Genomic DNA, 21,896 nt, shown 5'->3' on the forward strand with positions numbered 1-21,896 from the left:
AGCATCAGATAAATGAGAGGGCCAAGCATAAGGCTCATCCTTGTCAAGCTGCACTGTGCAAAGGCCCAGAAACCACAAAGGCATGAGCAGGAAGACTTAGAGTATGGCACAGAAGGTGGCGGACACAAGCCATTTCTCATACTTGTTTGTGCCCCTCTTTATATTCACTCTGTCATAGTCCCCTTCAAGCTGGCAGCCAGCCATAATCTCTGCAAAAAAGGTTGCTGCTGTTACATCTTCCTTCTCCATCTCCCATCTAGATTCCTCCCACCTTTGGCCAGCATCCTGGCTGGTCTAGTTGCTTGCTTGGAGGGTGACCTTGAAGATAAGAATTTCAGCGCAATATGCAGATGAGTCTCCTAAAACACTTCCATAAAGGCATTTCTGGCTTTCAGAAGATTCCTTGTGTTGACACGTGACTGACCTGACCCAATCATTTTCTTCATTTTCTTTTTGCAAAGCTTCTAAGGTAGTCTAAAAACACCAGCCAACTCAATCCTTACAATTACCATAGTTCCCATAGTGCTTAGGGACCACAGCTACCACACAACCTTATACTTTGCCTTCTGCTTGCACCCCATACCAACTCACCACGGGTAAGAGTCTCAGTACTTGAGATGCAGCTGACCAGGTAGCACCACCCCACCTACCACCAATAATGGGGGTCCTTATCACCTGTGGCGGGTAAGGGATCACACTCCAGAATTTCAGTCCCAACTCATGTAGCCTGGGTTCCCTAAAAGCAAAGCCTGAGACAAAATTTTGCATACAGGCTGGAGTGAAACAGAGAAGGAAGAAACACAACACATGGATGGGTTCTCAAGGCACACTACAATGGACAGCCCAGTGCTCCTTCCTAAGAAACATGCTGAGAGTCCTCGTGAATGAATCTGAGAACCAGCCATTTGAGCAACCCATCTGCTTCCATCTCCATAGGTTAACGCCCACAGGATTAGTGCCCCTGTGTTTCCAGGTTGTACACATGTGAGGGCAGAGCATGGCCCCACAGCGATGCATACTGTGACACCAGAGCAGACTGGGGAAGACATAGAGGTAGGCGGTGCATGCTAAAATGAGGTACTGTTGGGTTGCACCTATGCCAACTGGTGAAGCCTGTGCAGAACTGATGGCTGCTGCACTGGCTGAAATAAAAGCTAGGATTTGGAGTGACACAAGGGGTGTCTGATACACTCCCTCCTAGATGGCCTTAGGTCCCAGTTTGCCCAGGACAATACCAGTTTATGCCGATTGTCCCATTGTAATTATTAATAGTATCTCCTTTCACTCTCAGATGTGTCCCACTTCAGATCATAAAAATATTGTCACTTTGCTCTTACACACACACACACACACACACACACACACACACACACACACTTTGAGAAGGACACACACAAATATTCCCACCAGAATTATAGTTTCATAGTTGTTGTTTCTTCTTCATTGTTTTTTTTTTCATATTTTTCTACTGCCCTCTGAGGAAATGTCTCTGGATAGAATACACTTTCTTTATTGAGGCAAATGAAGAATGGACCCAAAGAAACCACCTTCTGCTAATTCTTTAGCCAAGGAACAGATCCTATGCCACACAGATTGTACTTTAATATACTTAATTGAACAAAGTGCTGCACTGCATAAATGCAACCTGAATGAGAAGTCTCTTTAGGGATAGAAAAATCATGTTAGCAATGTCAAGTACCAGAACTATACATAAGAGCCTTGTGGATCTAGAAACCAATAGTGTATGAACATAGCACACTCTCAACTTTTAAAATGCGGCTGTTATAATACGACAGATTTTCTAATGACATAAGTTTCACAACACAATTATTCCTTTTGGTTGTATTTCAGAACCAAACACAAGTATTTGTAAACTATAAAATTATTTCAGATTTCGGTAATAAATTTGAATTTCCTGCTAAAGAATTGCAAACTATTTCTCCAGTAAATGATAGAAGCTAACTCCAAACCATTTTTGCATAATTGGATTGTCTGTTGAACACTATCTATTGAAGCAAGGTGTTTATATGGCCACAGGTATTCATTCAATGATTTCCAGATGTAATTCAATATGTAGTCTTCTTCTTTCTGGGCTTCTCACCTTGGAGCCCCTGGGAGATAGGTTATCTGCCTGGCATAGATTGAATGTTTCTGTGTCTCCCCCTCCTCTCCAATATGCATATGTTGAATCTCTTACTCCTGGTATGATGCTATTAGGAAGTGGGGGCTTTAGAAAGCAATTTGGTTCCAGGAGGGGCCAAGATGGTGGAACAGCATGGAAGTTTTTTGTGTGTCTCGTGTCCATGAAATACAGCCAGACCCACACTAAACCATCCTGCACACCTAGAAAAATGATCGGAGGATTAACGCAACGATCTGCACAACCTGAGCCACAGAATTCAGCAGGTCCACGGCACGGAGAAGTGAACTGAGGGAGAGAGAAGCCACGGAGGGCAGGAAGCCGCTTTTGAGTGAGGAGAGAGGATGGAGACAGAGGGGCAAATACGGGAAAAGCACCCCCCCCCCAAAGCAGCTGGAGAGAAAGTGGAAAAGTGGAAACAGCCGCAGGGGCTGAACTAAAAAGGGAGAAAGGAGAAAGGAGAGGGTTTAAATTCCATTAAGACTATAAACAGGGGGAGCTCAGAGTCTGAAATTCCGCAGCTCAATACCTGGCGGTGCTCTGATGGGAAGGTCGAATCCCCAGGAGCAGAGCGGGATCCGGGGTTCTTCAGGCCACACGGGGAGAGGTGGTTCCCCTGCTGGGAGGACACCTGGTAGAGGCCATGTGGGTGCCCCAAAGGCAAGGCCCTAGTAGACCCGGGAGAACAACCACATTCTCTGGTGCTGGAACAAGGTCGTTGGGGTTTAAGCCTCGTGCCAGATGTGTTGTGATTTTCCATAATCCGTGAAACGCTGCTGCTACACTATCTCACAAACTTTTTCTGGGGCGGGCTGGCACCCAGCCACAGTCTCTGGGCATCGGCAGCAGCACAGTCCCTCGAACGTTCCTGGGTGTGGCCAGCACTTGGCCATTGCTCGGTAAGACCCTCCCACAGAGGGGCGTAACAGGTCAAAGCCGCAGTCCCTCAGAAGTAAGGGGTCGGGAAAAACAGCCGCATCTGAAACAAAACTCAGGAGGGAGGTGCTGCCTGGGGCTTGGTTACGGACTTTGTAAAAGCAGGGAGTGGACGAAAGCGGAGAACAAAAGACAGGTGCGCGATTGCTGATAACGGTTCAGAACAGAGTTCCGGTACTAGAGGCTGAGTAGTTGGGTGACGCCATTTCCAACACTCCGCGCATGCGCATACACACCTACAAGCGCCACAACAATCCCCCCAATAAGCTAAGCAGCGCCATCTAGTGGAGAAATTGAGCAATTACACGAATTCCTGCCTGACTGGGCCAACCTCACTCTTCAGGAACACAAGACTCTCTGCCTGCTTAGTTTATGGACTATAAAGTGCTTCATAGTTCGATATCTAGGGGAAAATGAAGTAATTTCAGTCGTATTTCAGTCTGTTCATGGGTCCATCTATTCAATTTTTTTCTCTTTTTCGTTTTTCTTTTTCTTGAATACAGAAACAATTCATTTTTATTTTCAATTTTTATTACAAATATTTTTCTTAAACCTTTGTCTACTATATTTTTAAATTTTGTGTTAATTTTTTCAAATTCTATTTTACTTCCATCATTTCATTTTAGTCGACTTCAGTGTATTCATTTTTTCAAATTTTCAAACAATTTCCTTTTTTTTCCTTTCCCCTTTTTTCTCTAATCTTTCAAGCCTCCTTCAACACCCAGACCAAAACACACCTAGGATCTAACATCATTTATTCGATTTTTGTGTGTGTGTGTTTAATTTTTTTTTTCTTTTTTTTTTTTTTAATTTTTTAATTTCAATATTTTTTAATTCTAATTTTTAATTTCAATTTTTTTTACCTCATTAATTCCATTTCTCCCTTCAAAATGACGAAATGAAGGAATTCACCCCAAAAGAAAGAGCAGGAAGAAACGACAGCCAGGGACTTAACCAACACAGATACAAGCAAGGTGTCTGAACCAGAATTTAGAATCACGATAACAAGAATTCTAGCTGGAGTCAAAAATAGATTAGAATCCCTTTCTGCAGAGATAAAAAGAAGTAAAAGCTAGTCAGGAGGAAATAAAAAATGTTATAACTGAGCTGCAATCACGGATGGATGCAGCAGTGGCAAGGATGGATGAGGCAGAACAAAGAATCAGTGATATAGAGGACAAACTTATGGAGAATAATGAAGCAGAAAAAAAGAGGGAGCTTACGGCAAAAGAGCACGATTTAAGAATTAGAGAAACCAGGGGCACCTGGGTGGCTCAGTCAGTTAAGCGTCCTACTTCAGCTAAGGTCATGATCTTGTGGTTTGTGAGTTCCAGCCCTGTGCTGGGCTCTATGCTGACAGCTCAGAGCCTGGAGCCTGCTTCTGATTCTGTATCTCCCTCTCTCTCTGCCCCTCCCCTGTTCACTCTCTGTCCCTCAATAATAAATAAACATTAAAAATTTTTCTTTTTAAAAAGAATTAGAGAAATCAGTGACTCACTGAAAAGGAACAACATCAGAATCATAGGGTTCCCAGAAGAGGAAGAGAGAGAAATAGGGGTAGAAGGGTTATGTGAGCAAATCATAGCAGAAAACTTTCCTAACCTGGGGAAAGACACAGACATCAAAATCCAGGAAGTGCAGAGGACCCCCCCCCATTACATTCATCAAAAACTGACCATCAACAAGGCATATCATAGTCAAGTTCACAAAATACTCAGGCAAGGAGAGAATCATGAAAGTAGCAAGGGGAAAAAAAGTCCTTAACCTACAAGGGAAGACAGATCAGGTTTGCATCAGACCTATCCACAGAAACTTGGCAGGCCAGAAAGGAGTGGCAGGATATATTCAGTGTGCTGAATCAGAAAAATATGAAGTCAAGAATTCTTTATCCAGCAAGGCCACCATTCAAAATAGAAGGAGAAGTAAAAATTTTCCCAAACAAAAATTAAAGGAGTTTGTGACCACTAAACCAGCCCTGCAAGAAATTTTAAGGGGGACTCTCTGAGGGGAGAAAAGATGAAAAAATACATACATACCAAAAGCAACAAAGACTAGAAAGGACCAGAGAACACCACCAGAAACTCCAACTCTACAAGCAACATAATGGCAATATATTCATATCTTTCAGTACTCACTCTAAATGTCAATGGCCTAACACTCCAATAAAAAGACACAGGCTAACAGAATGGATAAGAAAACAAGATCCATCTATATGCTGTTTACGATGGACCCACTTTAGACCTAAAGACAGATTGAAAGTAAGGAGATGGAGAACCATCTACCATGCTAATGGTCAACAAAAGAAAGTAGCCATACTTGTATCAGACAATCTAGACTTTAAAATAAAGACTGTATCAAGAGATGAAGAAGGGTAGTATATCATAATTAAGGGGTCTATCCACCAAGAAGACCTAACAATTGTAAACATTTATGTGCCAAATGTGAGAGCACCCAAATATATAAATCAATTAATCACAAACATAAAGAAATTCATCAATAGTAATACCATAATAGTAGGGAACTTCAACACCCCACTCACAGCAATGGGCACATCATCTAATCAGAAAATCAACAAGGAAACAATGGCTTTGAATGACACACTGGGCCAGATGGACTTAACAGATATATTCAGAACATTTCATCCTAAAGCAGCGGAATATACGTTCTTCTCCAGTGCACATGGAACGTTCTCCAGAATAGACCACATACTGGGACGCAAATCAGCCCTCAAAAAGTACAAAAAGATCAAGATCATACCGTGCATATTTTCAGACCACAATGCTATGAAACTCGAAATCAACCACAAGAAACAATTTGGAAAGGTAACAAATACTTGGAGACTAAAGAACATCCTACTAAAGAATAAATTGGTTAACCAAGAAGTTAAAGAGGAAATTAAAAAGCTCATGGAACCAATGAAAATGATAATACCACAACCCAAAACCTCTGGGACGTAGGAAAGGTGGTCATAAGAGGAAAGTATATGGCAATTCAGGCCTTCCTAAAGAAGGAAGAAATATCTCATATATACAACCTAACCTTATGCCTTAAGAAGCTGGAAAAAGAACAGCAAATAAAACCCAAAACCAGCAGAAGACAGGAAAATAATAAAGATTAGAGCAGAAATTAATGCTATCGAAACCAAAAAAACAGTAGAATAGATCAATGAAACCAGAAGCTGGTTCTTTAAAAGAATTAACAAAATTGATAAACCACTAGCCAGTTTGATCAAAAAGAAAAGGAAAGGGCACAAATAAATAAACTCAAGAATGAAAGAGGAGAGATCACAACCAACACAGCAGAAATAAAAACAATAATAAGAGAATATTATGAGCAATTATATGCCAATAAAATGTGCAATCTGGAAGAAATGGACAAATTCCTAGTCACATATACACTACCAAAACTGAAACAGGAAGAAATAGAAAACTTGAACAGACCCATAACCAGTAAAGAAATCAAATTAGTAATCAAGAATCTCCCAAAAAACAAGAGTCCAGGGCCAGATGGTTCCAGGGGAATTCTACCAACCATTTAAGGAAGAGTTAACACCTATTCTCTTGAAGCTGTTCCAAAAAACAGAAATGGAAGGAAAACTTCCAAACTCTTTCTATGAAGCCAGCATTACATTGATTCTAAAGCCAGACAGAGACCCCACTAAAAAGGAGAACTATAGACGAATTTCTCTGATGAACATGGATGCAAAACTCCTCAACAAGATATTAGCCAACTGGATCCAACAATACATTAGAAAAATTATTCACCATGACCAAGTGGGATTTATACCTGGGATGCAGGGCTGGTTCAATATCCACAAAACAATCAATGTAATTCATCACATCAATAAAAGAAAGAACAAGAAATATATGATCCTCTTAATAGATGCAGAGAAAGCATTTGACAAAATACAGCATCCTTTCTTGATAAAAATTCTTAAGGAAGTAGAGATAGAAAGATCATACCTCAAGATCATAAAAGCCATATATGAAAGACCCAACACTAATATCATCCTCAATGGGGAAAAACTGAGAGCCTTCCCCCTTAGGTCAGGAACAAGACAGGGATGTCTACTCTCACCACTGTTATTCAACATAGTATTGGAAGTCTTAGCCTCTGCAATCAGACAACACAAAGAAATAAAAGGCATCCAAGTCAGCCAGGAGGAGGTCAAACGTTCACTCTTTGCAGATGACATAATACTCTATATGGAAAACCCAAAAGATTCCACAAAAAAACTGCTAGAACTGATTCATGAATTCAGCAAAGTTGCAGTATATAAAATCAATGCACAGAAATTGGTTGCATTCCTATTCACCAACAATGAAGCAACATAAAGAGAAATCAAGGAATCGATCCCATTTACAATTGCACCAAAAATCATAAAATACCGAGGAATAAATCTAACCAAAGAGGTGAAAAATCTATACACTGAAAACTATAAAAGCTTATGAAAGAAGTTGAAGAAGACACAAAAAAACGGAAAAAGATTCCATGCTCCTGGATAGGAAGAACAAATATTGTTAAAATGTCAATACTACCCAAAGCAATCTACATATTCAATGCAATACCTATCAAAATAATACCAGCCTTCTTCACAGAGCTAGGACAATAATCCTAAAATTTGTATGGAACCAAAAAAGACCCCAAATAGCCAAAGCAATCTTGGAAAAGAAAACCAAAGCAGGAGGCATCACAATCCCAGACTTCAAGCCATACTACAAAGCTATAATCATCAAGACAGTATGGTACTGGCACAAGAACAGACACTCAGATCAGTGGAACAGAATAGAGAACCCAGAAATGGACCCACAAACGTATGGCCAACTAATCTTTGACAAAGCAGGGAAGAATATCCAATGGAAGAAAGACAGTCTCTTCAGCAAGTGGTGCTGGGAAAATTAGGACAGCGACATGCAGAAGAATGAACCTGGACCACTTTCTTACACCAGACACAAAAGAAACAAAATGGATGAAAGACCTCAATGTAAGACAGGAAGCCATCAAAATCTTCAAGGAGAAAGCAGGCAAAACCTCTTTGATTTTGGCCTCAGCAACTTCTTACTCAACACGTGTCCAGAGGCAAGGGAAACAAAAGCAAAAATGAACTACTGGGACCTCATCAAAATAAAAAGCTTCTGCACAGCAAAGGAAACAATCAGCAAAGCCAAAAGGCAACCGACAGAATGGGAGAAGGCATTTGCAAACGACATATCATATAAAGAATTAGTATCCAAAACCTATAAAGAACATCAAACTCAACACCCCCCAAAAAATAATCCAGTGAGGAAATGGGCAAGACATAGACACTTCTCCAAAGAAGACATCCAGATGGCCAACTGACACATGAAAAAATGCTCAACTTTACTTATCATCAGGGAAATACAAATCAAAACCACAATGAGATACCACCTTACACCTGTCAGAATGGCTAACATTAACAACTCAGGCAACAACAGATGTTGGCAAGGATGTGGAGAAAGAGGATCTCTTTTCCACTGTTGGTGGGGATGCAAGCTGGTGCAGCCACTCTGGAAAACAGTATGGAGGTTCCTCAAAAAACTAAAAATAGAACTACCCTACGACCCAGCAATTGCACTACTAGGTATTTATCCAAGGGATGCAGGTATGCTGTTTCGAAGGGACACATGCACCCCAATGTTTATAGCAGTACTATCAACAATAGCCAAAATATGGAAAGAGCCCAAATGTCTATTGATGGATGAATGGATAAAGAAGATGTGGTGTATATATATACAATGGAGTATTACTCGGCAATCAGAAAGAATGAAAAAGTCTTGCTATTTGCAACTACATGGATGGAACTACAAGGTATTATGCTAAGAGAAATTAGTAGAGAAAGACAAATATCATATGACTTCACTCATATGAGGACTTTAAGACACAGAACAGATTAACATAAGGGAAGAGAAGCAAAAATAATATAAAAACAGGGAGGGGGACAAAAACATAAGAGACTCTTAAATATGGAGAACAAACAGAGGGTTAGTGGAGTGGTAGTGGGAGGGGGGATGGGCTAAATGGGTAAGGGGCACATTAAGGAATCTACTTCTGAAATCATTGTTGCACTAGATGCTAATTTTGATATAAATTAAAAAAAAAATGTAAAAAAAAAGCAATTAGGTTTTGAGGAGGTCACAAGAGAGGAGCTCCCATGATGGGATTAGTGCCCCCCGTAAGAAAACAAGAGACATTAGAGCTCCCTCTCTTACCAGGAGAGGATACAGCAAGAAGGCAGCCATTTGCAAGCCAGAAAGAGGGTTCTCTCCAGAACGCAACCACACTGCCATCCACATCTTGGACCTCCCAGCCTCCAGAATTGTGAGAAATGAATGTTGCTGTTTAAGCCACCTGTCTATGGTATTTTGTCAGAGCAGGCCCAGTTGACAAAGACATTATCCTAAAGCCAACATTCACTGTGGGTCGATGCAATAAAAATTGAATACTTTAAAAATTGAGGCAAAATCATGGCTAAAGTGCTATATAGTTTCCACAGCATGAAAAATAACCAACAAAAGTGTTATTAGAGGTCTTTTTTTATGTTTCTGTTGTCGAGGATAATTATTTGCTAGAAGTGAGATTTCTGACATGAGTAGAGTCACTGGTGACCTAGGGTGCCTCCCTCATTGAGTTTGGGATGAATCCAGTGAGTTTTCCCTTGTAAAGCACTGAGCAGAGCATTCATCCTACAGTAAGAACTCAATAAGTGTTCATGGTTTTATTATCACTAAGTAGAAATAAATGTGGATTTCACTAAAACTTTTTAAATTCACATTTTATTTAAATAGCATAAAACTCACCTATTCAATAATACCCCCACAACTGAACTTTTAAAAAGACCCTCATTACTTAGAATAGACAATAAGTAAGAGCTTAATTCATTTATTTGCAAAGAAAATTTCCCAGCTGCTTTTGATGGACTCCTAGCCTTAAGCAGGAACAGAAATGTGTCCTGAAGAGCATCGTCTTCCCAATGAAAAGTCAGCCAAAGTTTGCCAAGTGCTTACTCCATTCTATTTTAATCTAGCAATACCTAATGAACAAGAATTCACTTTCATAACCAAAGAAAATATTATTAGGATAAAATTAATGGGGCATTATTTTGTGCCTTGTTTAATTTCATATCCTACTCTGTGCAAGAAATTTGGAGGGTATGGGCTAATGGAGACACTTGTAAAGGTCTTGGTCAAAGGGACCACCAGGCTCCATTAACTGTTTTTAAAGAGACCTAAAATTTTAGGAAGATGTGGAGGGGGAATGTGAAAAGCTGTGATTTCTCTGTATAACTATGACACGGAGAAGAAAACAATGGACAGAACAGTGAACATTTGCCTATTTAACCTTAGCCAAGTGAAATCAAATACAGAAAATAGTGTGGATTATAATAAATGCCACAAAAATACTAATTAAGTTCAAGAGGATTGAACTGAACCAATTCAGGTCGCGTTAACCAATGTAGGTCATTACAGCAAGTGTATTCTTCCCCATTATTTCTCACACTACCACCTAGTATCCACACTCATGGTAATTCAGTCTTTCCGTCTAATCACAAAAGTTTACAACCTTTGCCTTGACAGCAAAGACAGAGAGAGGCAGGTCTCAGGAGCCTGGGTGGCTCAGTCAGTTAACCATCCAACTTCCACTCAGGTCATGATCTCATGGTTTGTGAGTTCGAGCCCTACATCAGGGGCCCCATGTCAGCATGGAGCCCGCTTCGGATCCTCTGTCCCACTCTCTCTCTCTGCATCTCCCCTGCTAGTGCTCTCTCTTGCAAAAATAAATAAACATTTTTAAAGAAAAAGAGAGTGGGCGGGGGGAAGGTCTCTAATCCCTCAGAGCACAGGGATAGGACATTTGCCCATGGGCATTGTGTCTGAGGAGACTTTTCCCCTTTCAACTCTGGTATCATTTATATCATACGTAAGTGTCTTGAGGTAACTGGGCGGTCACAGACAATCAAATAGCAAGTAAATCTTAATGAGAAAAAAACAGCTTCTTCATTCAAATACAACCTCAGGATATTCACAAGCTCTTTTCTTTCCCTTTATTCCTTTTAAACAACCATGAAAAATTGTAGCTATGGGGAGGTAACAAGACAGCAAGTAAAATGATAATCCTGATTTTGTGTACAAATAAAAGCATGTATATAGAACATATCATAAATACACAGAGAAAAAGATTAGAAATACACAGACCAAAATGTTCACAATGGTTATTTCCAGGGAGTGAGACTGAGTAATAATTATATTCTTCTCATGCTTTTCTGCATTTCCTCAAACCTACATTGTTGCCCTGAGCCCTCCAGAATCCAGCCTTGTGTTGACATGGCAACCGTGGAAAACCTGCTTTATTTTTCATATGCTAAGGAAGATTAACCACTTGATGATCAGCCATGACAACTGTCAAAAGTTCGCAGATACCACTCAGCGCTGGGAGATGGAGCCTGCATGGCTTCGTAGCTGCACACCCAAACCCTGACCTCATCCTCATGCAGAACAGCCTTGAGAGAAGCCTCCTGGATTTGTTTTCAAGAAAACAAGATCCTGGGGAGTGGGCTAGGTTGTGTGGGAAAATTGGAAGAAGGTGGTCAAAAGGTACAAACTTCCGGTCACAAGATAAATGAGTACACCATGACGATGTGGTGTACTTCAAAGTTGCTAAGAGAAGATCCTAGAAGTTCTCATCACAAGGAAGAAACATTTTTGTAACTATGTGAGGAGATAGCTGTTAGCCAAACTTCCTGTGCTAATCATGTCACAATACACATGTCAAGTCATTACACGGTATACATCTTAAACTTACACAGAGCTGTATGCCAACTCTCTCAATAAAACTGAAAAAGAAATGAGAAAGTAATCCTATAGACATACAATGTATCAAGTTGGTTCTTACAAATTACAACAACAAAAAAGAACCCCAAAAACCCCACAAGATCCAGAGCTTTGGGTCTCATCGAAAAAATAAGAAACTTACCAGTCTTCTCAAAGTGAGAGAGGCAATCAGAGCTCAGATAGTAATTCATACCTGGGCTCAACCAAAGTCATATAATCATTTAACGGTATTTGGAGGGTTTTCGCCAGATGTTCCATTTAAGTTTTATTAAATTTAAAGTTTTTCTTTGGAACCTACTATTAAGTTACAGAGAATGAAGACACACTCACATACATTATGTAGAAAGTTAGAGTTGCCTACACATTTCTGGCAGACATGTAAGGGTTTTTTTGTTTGTATTTGTTTTTTTTTTCAGGTGAGCTGTGCTGGAATAACATAAAGTCAGTCCTTCAGAAGCCAGGACACTAGACTCCACAATATCTGGAGAGCCTCAAAAGTGTCATGACCCTGGTCAGCTTTAACCACTGTCTTTTCCCCCATCTGCACTTCTAGCCAGCCCCTGAGTCCTGTTTCCCTGCCCTAAACCCCTCCTGGAACCATCCTTCCCTTCCATTCACTCCCGCAGCCTTGGTCCAGGCCACAGTCACCTCTCACCTGCATTGCTGCACCAGCCCCTGACTGGTGTCCCCGACTCTAACTTTGCCAATCCATGAACTCAGCCCTGATCTTAACACTTCTCAGCATAAGATCTTTCCATGACATCTAGGAACGCCCTCAAAATGAAGTCCTAATTCCTTGACATGACCTAGCAGACTCTTTAGGATCAGCCGCCTATTTCTCATTGCCACTTTCCACCCCCAACCCCAACCCCAACCCTCACCTCCCCAGTATATCCAGCACTCCAGTCATACTAACTCCTTGATCTCTCCCTGCTGAATTTTCCATGATCTCTCACTGCTGGCTTCTGCACATGAGGTTCCCCTGGCTGGAAGACCCATCCCATCCCCCTCTTCACCTGACTAACCCTGACTCATCCCTCTGGTTTCAGGTTTGATGCTACCAGCTCTGGAGAAACATCCCCAATCTTGGCAGGGTTAGATGCTCCTTTTTTGGGGGGGGGGGTCCCATCCTGCCCCTGTGATAAAACGGCCCATTTACTCAATCTCTAACCACCCTCTGTCCCTTGACTTTTGGGATTTGATTTGTCCAACTACAGAACCATTTCAGATTTCCTCTCCTTATCTCTTACACAAAGAAGCAAATGAGAGAAACTGATCATTGGAGATTTTGTGCCAAAATTCTTTTTTGGAAGAGAAAGGCTTGAAGCATCTTGTATCCAAACATCTTCCTTTTTTTTGGAAGACTGGATTTATACTTTCCTAAGTGTATATTTTGGTCTGTTTGATCATGAAGACCCCTGAAAGTACACAAACTCTGTGAGGCATAAAATTGGAGAAATGTTTCAAATGCTATTGGTTCCATCCTTTCTTACACTGTGAATTAGGAAGAAAACATGGAGATGTACAGTACATTGGTTAATATAAACCCCAGTGTCCTAACCTGATACCAGGTTCAGTCTTTTAAGACTAGAGCAAGTGACCTCCCAGCCTCAGAGGTAATAAAAGAAGCCAAGTGAGCACCCATTCGCCTTCCATTCTGTTTGTACTCTGTTCCCATATCTATAAGCATTGAAGGGAAAAATTGGATTTTTCTCCCAGTAGTTAATTCTCCTCAGTTCCTCCATCGTTATCCCACAAAAGGTTACACCTCTCAACAAAATCAGTCTTAAACTTCAGATCTGGAGACTGCTGTCTTGGGGTAAGAATGTATACTAGTCCATATTACAAATTATTAATGGTTATTATTTGTATTATTTTTCCTGTTGCTTCTTGAGAATGGAAAGTAAGACCTTTGCTTTACTAAATGGAGGATTTGAGAGTGTGTGTGTGTGTGTGTGTGTGTGTGTGTGTGTGTGTTTTACCCCAATATTGTTTTCTGTATTTAGGCATACTAGAAGAGAGGAGTATAGGATTTGTTTCTTTGCACTTTGGCTGCTGTTATCTGGAGGAAATTTCTTTCTTTTTTCTTTCTTTCTTTCTTTCTTTCCTCTCCTTTATTCTATATACACATAATAATTTAGGCTAATTAACAGCAAGTTAGATGTATCAATTACCCAAAATAGGGTAATCCCAATGCATTTGTATAGCTAACAGTGGCTTACAAAATAAATGCAGATTATTTTTGCTGAATGTAGAACTTAAGCGAAGGAATTATGTTTCCAGCTATTTTTGACTGCCAAAATTGGTAATTATGGAGTAAATAGATCCCAAAAAGGTCTGTGTCCTATGGGGGATGCTAAACATACAAATAAGGGGCTTTTATTTGGTCAACACCATTATTTTGCTTTCAAATTGTTTCCTATTCCTATAGATTTATATACAGTTATTTGAACTTTGTTTAATTAAGAAAGATATTTAACTGAGATTACTTAAAGTAACCAAGCTCCTTTTGTCTCCTCATTGATCTTGGGTTTCAATTCCCTCCCACTCATGTCCTTTCTACCTAGTGTAGGATAATTTTCTTTGATGGAAACGATGGAAGCAAATTTATTTTTTATTTTTTTTTTTCAACGTTTATTTTTTATTTTTGAGACAGAGCATGAACGGGGCAGGGGCAGAGAGAGAGGGAGACACAGAATCGGAAACAGGCTCCAGGCTCTGAGCCATCAGCCCAGCGCCCGACGCGGGGCTCGAACTCACGGACCGCGAGATCGTGACCTGGCTGAAGTCGGACGCTCAACCGACCGCGCCACCCAGGCGCCCCTGGAAGCAAATTTAGATTTATAGCGCCTTCCCCTGCCGATGGCCTAACTCACTTGCCTGTTTCTCCTTACTTGTCTGTATCATTTTTCCAAGCATTGGTCCATTCGATGGAGCTTTGGCCTCCTCTAGCACATTCCGGTGTTTTGTGCCACGTTTACGTTTCCATTGCATCGTGACTTTTCTTGCATCTTCTTCTACCCACACTTCTTTCCTTGTCACCATACATTCACATACCCTTAAAAGTAGAGATTTCTTTCACAGATTTCCCTGTAATCATAACAAAGCCTACCTTGCCAAAAGGGCACATAGCTATAAACTTCAGCCACATGATATATCTTATTCCCAAAAGCTACTTTTTTGGCAGCTGGTAGAAACATTGATTATTCATATCCACAGAAATTGGATATTTCACTTGGACTTCCACATGAAAGAGATATCTGGAGGAACGTGGAGAAAAGCACCAGGCATTCAGAATGTTCTATATGGCTCTATATTATTTTCTGATGTCTCTGTAACATTTAAGTCTTAGCTTTAAAAAAATAATAATAATGAAATAAAGAATCGGCTGTGACTGGCCAAGCTAAAACTACTTTAAATATGCCCTAAAACTGTGCTTTAACAATTTCCCCACAACATTATTGACCTATGTAAGAGATACAGGTACTTTAAGAAAATGTTTCTGGAAGACTGTATCTGAGGCAGTTTATGAGCTGAAGCCAGGGCTAAAGCATTACTAAGGGAATCTGTTTCCCTGGGATACTAATTAACTCCAAATACTGCATATAAATTAAACTAGCAGCTACTGAAAGAAGCAGCTAATGGGCGAGGAAAATCTGAAGAGGGGTAAAAGAAAAGTACTACCTTCTGATTAGAGAAAAAGACATCAGGGACATAGGAGGAGACCTTTTCTCTCTGACCCATCATTCTATTCGTTCTAGAAGCTTCTACCCTTTTCTTTTTCCTTTTGTTTTCCATTCTCCACAACGGCAGGTGTGATTTATTGGATAGCTGACTAGGGCGTTTCTTCCCCATGGGACCTGCTCTCCCTCATCTCTTTACTAAGGAAGCTGTTCTCTGGATAGATGCCCTCCTAACTCTATTCTCTAACTTGCCTGGGTACAAGAGTCCCAAACTCCTCCCTTGGAGATACTGATTCAATGGGTCTGGGGCAGGGCCTTGGAATCTGCTGTGTTGAACACATCTCCCAGGTGATTCCTAGGAGCCAGAGTTTGGGAAACACTGCCTCTCCCTCTGAGAACAAGATACAATCCCTGCCCCTGCAGTGGGACAGCTGCAGTTCTGAGAAGATGAATACAGCTCAGAGGGGAAGGTGTTAGCAACTGAAGCTTGCAGCTATCACGCACCCCCCACCAGACAGCTTTATTTATTTTGCTGCTAAATGTTTTAAGGTTCGTTGTTAGAATAAAGATTTGCCTTTTTATTTTTAATGTGCAAATATGAGCATATCAATCACTTATGTTAGGTAAACCTATCAGTGCCTGATTTACTGCTTTTAATCTGGACTATAGTATAACCACTAGCCAGCACCCCCTCTGGTGGCAACACCCCAATCTCGGGTTTTGTTTAGAACAAGACAACCTTTTCTGAAAATTCTGATAAACAACCTCTCAATAATTTCAGCTAACTACTCAACATCATTGTGCCACAGCCACTGACAGTGAGGAAAGTGGCCAAGATAAGCACAGCAGTTGAGCCATCTACAGAACCTTCCACACAACCCAGGTGGTGAAATGGGTTCATACAGAAATCTACTGTGATCTAAGTCATCTCTTTGTCTCTTAACAGTCACCTTCCCAAAAAAGGCCTGCGGAGACATTTCTGCTTAGCCTAAATGCACATACATATCATCCCCATGGCCTTCTGGAAAAAATGAAAATATGTGTCTGTTATTTGTGACCTTATTATTCTACAGTTTGAAAGTTCAACCTATTAGCCATGGTCTAGTGAAAACTATAGATTAAGAGTAGCCTGAGGCATTGATAGCCATAAGCATTGCCCAGGTATTGCTGAATGAAATGGTTTATTGTGTGTTCACTATAAATAGCTTGTTAAGAAAACAATCATGCCCATCCTCCTCCTAACCTTAGGAACCCTTACAGCAAGGGGCTGCTCTTAGAAAAGACAAACATACCCTATGCAGTATCAGGATGTCTCTGCTCTTGAAATTACAAATTACTTATGAGTGTCATGACGCTGAATTTTATTTTTAAAACCCGACTTTGAGCTTATTTGTCAATTGTTAACCTCTAACTGTATTTGAGCTTCTCATTTTCTTGACCAACTTCACACATTTGCTTACATCTCTTGGCAAAAAAAAAAAAAAAAAAAAAAAGAAAGAAAAGAAAGAAATTATTTGATGAAAACATTCTTGCATGCTAGCTATCATTCAACAATGGATTCTAGAAAGTTTTTTCTATTAGTTCTCTATAGGTGATAGTAAATCTATGTGGTTGTAAAAGAAATAGCTGAGGTGGGAGAGGAAGAGACCGTGTGTGAATAAGAGGGAAGTTAGTAAGGCATTGTTCATTTCACAAAGACAGAAATTCATGTGAAATGTTCCTTGGCCAACCAACTACATACAGCTGACCCTTGAACAACACAGGGGTTCACAGTGCCACCCCCCCCCCACCCCGCTGCACAGTTGAAAATCTAACTGTGTGCCTGGGTGGCTCAGTGGGTTGAGTGTTGGACTTAGACTCAGGTCATGATCTTGCGGTTCATGGGTTCGAGCCCTACATCAGGTTCTGTGCTGACAGCTCAGAGCCTGCTTGTGATTCTCTCTCCCTTCTCTCTGCCCCTCTCCCACTTGCTTTCTGTTTCTTTCTCTCAAAATTAAACATTAAAAAAATTTTTTTAAAGGAAAATCTAAGTATAACTTTTGACTCCCCAAAAACCTTACTAACAGCCTACTATTGATGAGAAGCCTTAGTGATAACATAAACAGCTAACTAACATATAATTTGCATATTATATGCTTTACATACTGTGTTCTTACAATCAGTAAGCTATAGAAAAGAAAATGTTAAGAAAATCGTAAGAAAAAGAAAATACATTTATAGTACTGTATTGAAAAATTCACGTATAAGTGGACCCGTGCAGTTCAATCCCATGTTGTTCAAGGGTCTCCTGTATTTCCTTAGAATCTTGGTTTTTAAAGGACTCTGAAACGTCACTGCTTCCTGCAAAGTATGTGGAAAGGCACTGAATTGATGAGAGGGGTGCACAGTTTTGAGTCCAAGTGGGCTCTTGTCCTGATTGTTCCTGGGCATAATTTTGGATTATCATTTCACTTCTCTGCTTCAGTTCTGTCTTTAGTCAACGGGGAGAATAAAAACATACATCCTAAGTCATAACATATGTCCTATGTCATACAGTAGCTGTGAGGAATAACTGCAACTTGCCTCGAATGCGGCACAGCAGGCTCCAATAAACGTGAACAGATTCTCTATGTGTCAGGCACTAAGGACAGTGTTAGTGGTAACCTTTATTCCCCCATGCAAACAAGCCAAGTCTATCCCTAAAAACTTGACTTCAAGAAGTCCCAAATACCCAGATCCAAAAGATAGGGCAAGGAATTACATTGCAAAAGAAATGAGAAATGATCTAACATAGGGCAACATCCCCGGAAGAGGATGCCCTGAGAGAGGCTGGGTTTTCATAAGCTCCATCATGTGCCAGGACTCTGGCCAATGAGCCTGCATCCACCACAGGATGTCTGTTGTCTAATAAAGCCAAGCAAGAACCAGTGCTGGCCCAATCATTGCGTAGCCAGGACCCCAGAAGTAGAAAAGCAGCACTCTGAATAATTTACAATAGTGGCCACACAAGCACAGAGCCAAATGGCAGAGATAAATGCTCTGAGAGCTTACCAACCCTCATTTTCGTTCTGATTTCTTCCTCATTTCTTCTTGCAAAGTCAAATGACACACAAAAAAGAACATCTCTTAATGAAAGACATGTAAGAATCTACTGATAGGTCTGTTGGGCTCAATCGCACTCTTTAAGAAAACATGTTTGCATTAAGACTGAGAGTCAACTTAAGACTGAGAGTCAACTTAATGTATTATTTCTGGTGCGCTTTTTTTCCTGCCAAGAATGAGAATAAAAACAGAAGATGAAAAATAATAAAACTGGGAGACTGGAGTATATAATGCAAGGTACATACAAATCTAGACACAATCCTAATGTGCCGAGAGATCTTCTTGACAACAACAAAAAGATTTCATTCTAACTTGCTGCTAGTCTTGATGCAAATGTAGGATGTACTGTGGCCCAGAAGCCTATAGCTTCAAGTAGGCAGAATGCAGTCATCACAAGTTATTCTTTGTTAAGATTTCTATTTCAGAGCCAACATACCTTGGCAGCAATAATCGTTATACTTAGTGCAGGTAAACCAAGGCAAAGGCCCTTTGGAAAAATACAAATTATTTACCTAGCAACTCCTGGTGAGCGACATGAGCGCTGCATATTGATGAGTTGTAGCCTACGGTTGTGGGAAATTCACTACAGAAGAAAAACAAACACTGACTATTACATTAAGTATACAGCATGCCTTTTCAGCTCAGTACAAGAAAAATCTACTGCCCAGAAGATAGTAAGACTGATGGCCTGACCGTAGTGATGTTGCAGGATGCTGTTCTTTTTTTTGCCCCGAAATAAAAAATAAAATGATAACACAGTCGAATATCCCAATTAAACTCCCATCCAATTCAAAATTCATCTTCAGAGCTGTCGGCTAAGAGCATTACTCGATCTTGCATGCTGTTGAATTCTCTCTGCTGGAGAAAGAAAACAGAAAAGCATTAAACCCTTTCTGCTGCAGAGCAAAACTGAGAAACAGGCCCCTTTAAAAGACACACTAACACACGAAGCAGCAGCTGCCGCAGCTAATCCAAACCACTGGGCATGTCAATACCATTCATGCATCATTAAGCCCCATGTGCTTTATTAAGCAAATTAGAAAAGCGAAGAATGTTCTGCAACTGATTAGGTTTTGCTCTTGTTGGTTCCATACCTTTCTTTTATGCCTTTTGAAGCCGTTTCTCCTTCGCCGATTCATAACCTTAATGCTGTACAGTGCTCCCAAGATGAACAAGGCTCCAGCTATCCCAACCCCTACAGGAACCAGCATCCCAGACATGTAGCCAGCCTGCACAGAAAAGGAAACATGCATCAGGATGCTGAATGGACCACTGCCCTGGGTTTCTCATTTTTGCTGGATGGCACCAGGTTCTTAAACAACACCTGGAATTCTCCCACCTGCCTTGCTATAAAATAGCACCTAGAATAAAGGTATTTTTAGGGAGAAGGCAACAGAGAGAAAGGTAGGACTATTTTTGGAGAGTTCAAGTATTTAGGAGCAGTATTGAAATAAATCACCCAGACCTAGTGGCAGCACCAGCCATGTCCTTATGAACATTTATCAACATCAGGTTTTGGTGGCAGAAATATAATTTGTATTAGAGATGGATGAAGTAAGCTTCTCAGAACGCCAGGACTATTAAAATGCTATAAATTGGAAATATCAGCCTGAGACAAGCTCCAAGGGGGCTGAAGTGCCCGCTGGAATACTGTGCTTCTTGGGGGGCAAAGGGAGGGCCTCAACATTGGTGGTCTTCTCTCTCACAATCTCAGCTGCATTACAGTAAAAGAGGGAAGACGGAGGATGCCAGATGTTGGGGCGCAGACAAAAAGACAAGGAGAGGAGAGGGCATGCGCGTAACGTGGGATTCATATGAAAGGAAAAATCTGCCAGGGGACAAGACCAAAGTTGGGGCTTGAGAGGAAATTCTGAGCATCTCCAGACTCAAAGAAAGAAAGTGGCAGAGCAGGGTACAAAGATCACTGCCAACAACACTGACACGTTCTAAAGAGCCTGGAGGTATCTGGTATCTGAAGTGTCTCCAACGTCCCCGAGGTGTCACTATGAATAAGTTGCTCATAAGAGAGCAGCGTGATGTTCACACATCCCTGGGCTTGGGTGAGTAGCTGAGGATCTTCCCAAGCTCAGGGTAAGGCCATCATACTAAAGGCGCTCCCTGCATTTTGGTCAATATGTATTGGCCTAATAAGCATTATGTAACCTACCTAGAGCGCTTTCATAGAAAAACAGGATACTGGTTTGCCTTCCAAGAAGGCCCCTTCTAGCGGCCCACCCAGACAGAATACGTAAAAAAATTTAAATTTTTGAACTTTAGATAGGCATTATTTGGGGGGGGGGGAACCCATGAGTCTGTTCATTTATTTGACTATTTCTAAAATTTCTATTATAGCTCAAACTATTTCTAGTACCTTTCAGAATGAGACAAAATCAGAGAGGGACAGAGAATACAAGTTTTCTAAAAAGTGCTGAAGTATGCAGACTGTGAAGCTTTCCCAACGTTTCCAAAAGTAAATCAAAGGAATACACACGACCTTATAAAACTCAGCTCCCTCCTGCACACAGCCAGCTCAACCACTGGTTCTGTTTTCCAGACTCTTGTGTTAGAGCAGAATATGGAAATTTTTCCATTAATTTGAGAACAATAGCATTGTTCATCAGCATACTAAGTGTTTTTCCCCAAGAAACAATGCCCAGTCACTTTTCAACAAATTAATATGCTTTGCAGAAACCCAAACTTTTTCTAAAGTTCTTCCAGATCTACTTAAGGCTTATAAAAACTGTAATTTTCCATGTGGGAAAACACCAGACAAGAGCAAAGTTTTGGTACTCTCACAAGAAGTGTGAGTATATTGTTTTAAAACCACCATTCCCAGTGCATGGAAACATATGTACATATCGAAATATGATCATTTAAGTCCCATAGATTAGACTCTAAAGAGGATGATGTACGTTCAAAGGATGATGTTTGAGCTTTTGGAAACTCACCATGACCACTCTCTGTGTGGGTCTCCTTGTACTATGTAACTTCACCCCAATAGCACGAAGATTCCAAAAAGTGTCACTCTTTCCCACACTTGGTATTTATACATTTAGACTTCTTGTTTCTAGAGCTTTAAATCATCTAGATTTCACCAAAACTTAATTCGTATCTCCCTCTTTCCTCTCTTTTGTCCCCTCGTGTGTGTGTGTGTGTGTGTGTGTGTGTGTGTGTGTGAGAGAGAGAGAGAGAGAGAGAGAGAGAGAG

The 21,896-nt window shown here is 40.7% G+C and overlaps 1 protein-coding gene across 1 annotated transcript in view; it reads right to left on the reverse strand.

Annotated features, from left to right (window-relative positions):
* Positions 1–18,233: 18,233 nt before the first annotated feature.
* The window catches only part of ARMH4 (armadillo like helical domain containing 4), a 128,548-nt gene continuing 124,885 nt past the window's right edge, over positions 18,234–21,896 (reverse strand). Inside the window, exons 7-8 of the mRNA XM_040477259.1 lie at positions 19,784–19,918; positions 18,234–19,547 (exon numbers count right to left, since the gene is read on the reverse strand). Of these exons, the coding sequence (XP_040333193.1) occupies positions 19,479–19,547; positions 19,784–19,918 (204 nt within the window). The 3' untranslated portion in view covers positions 18,234–19,478. The remainder of the gene's footprint in view (positions 19,548–19,783; positions 19,919–21,896) is intronic.

Source organism: Herpailurus yagouaroundi, unplaced genomic scaffold (assembly GCF_014898765.1).
Source record: "Herpailurus yagouaroundi ecotype Mexico unplaced genomic scaffold, PumYag 141, whole genome shotgun sequence".
Lineage (NCBI taxonomy): Eukaryota > Metazoa > Chordata > Mammalia > Carnivora > Felidae > Herpailurus > Herpailurus yagouaroundi.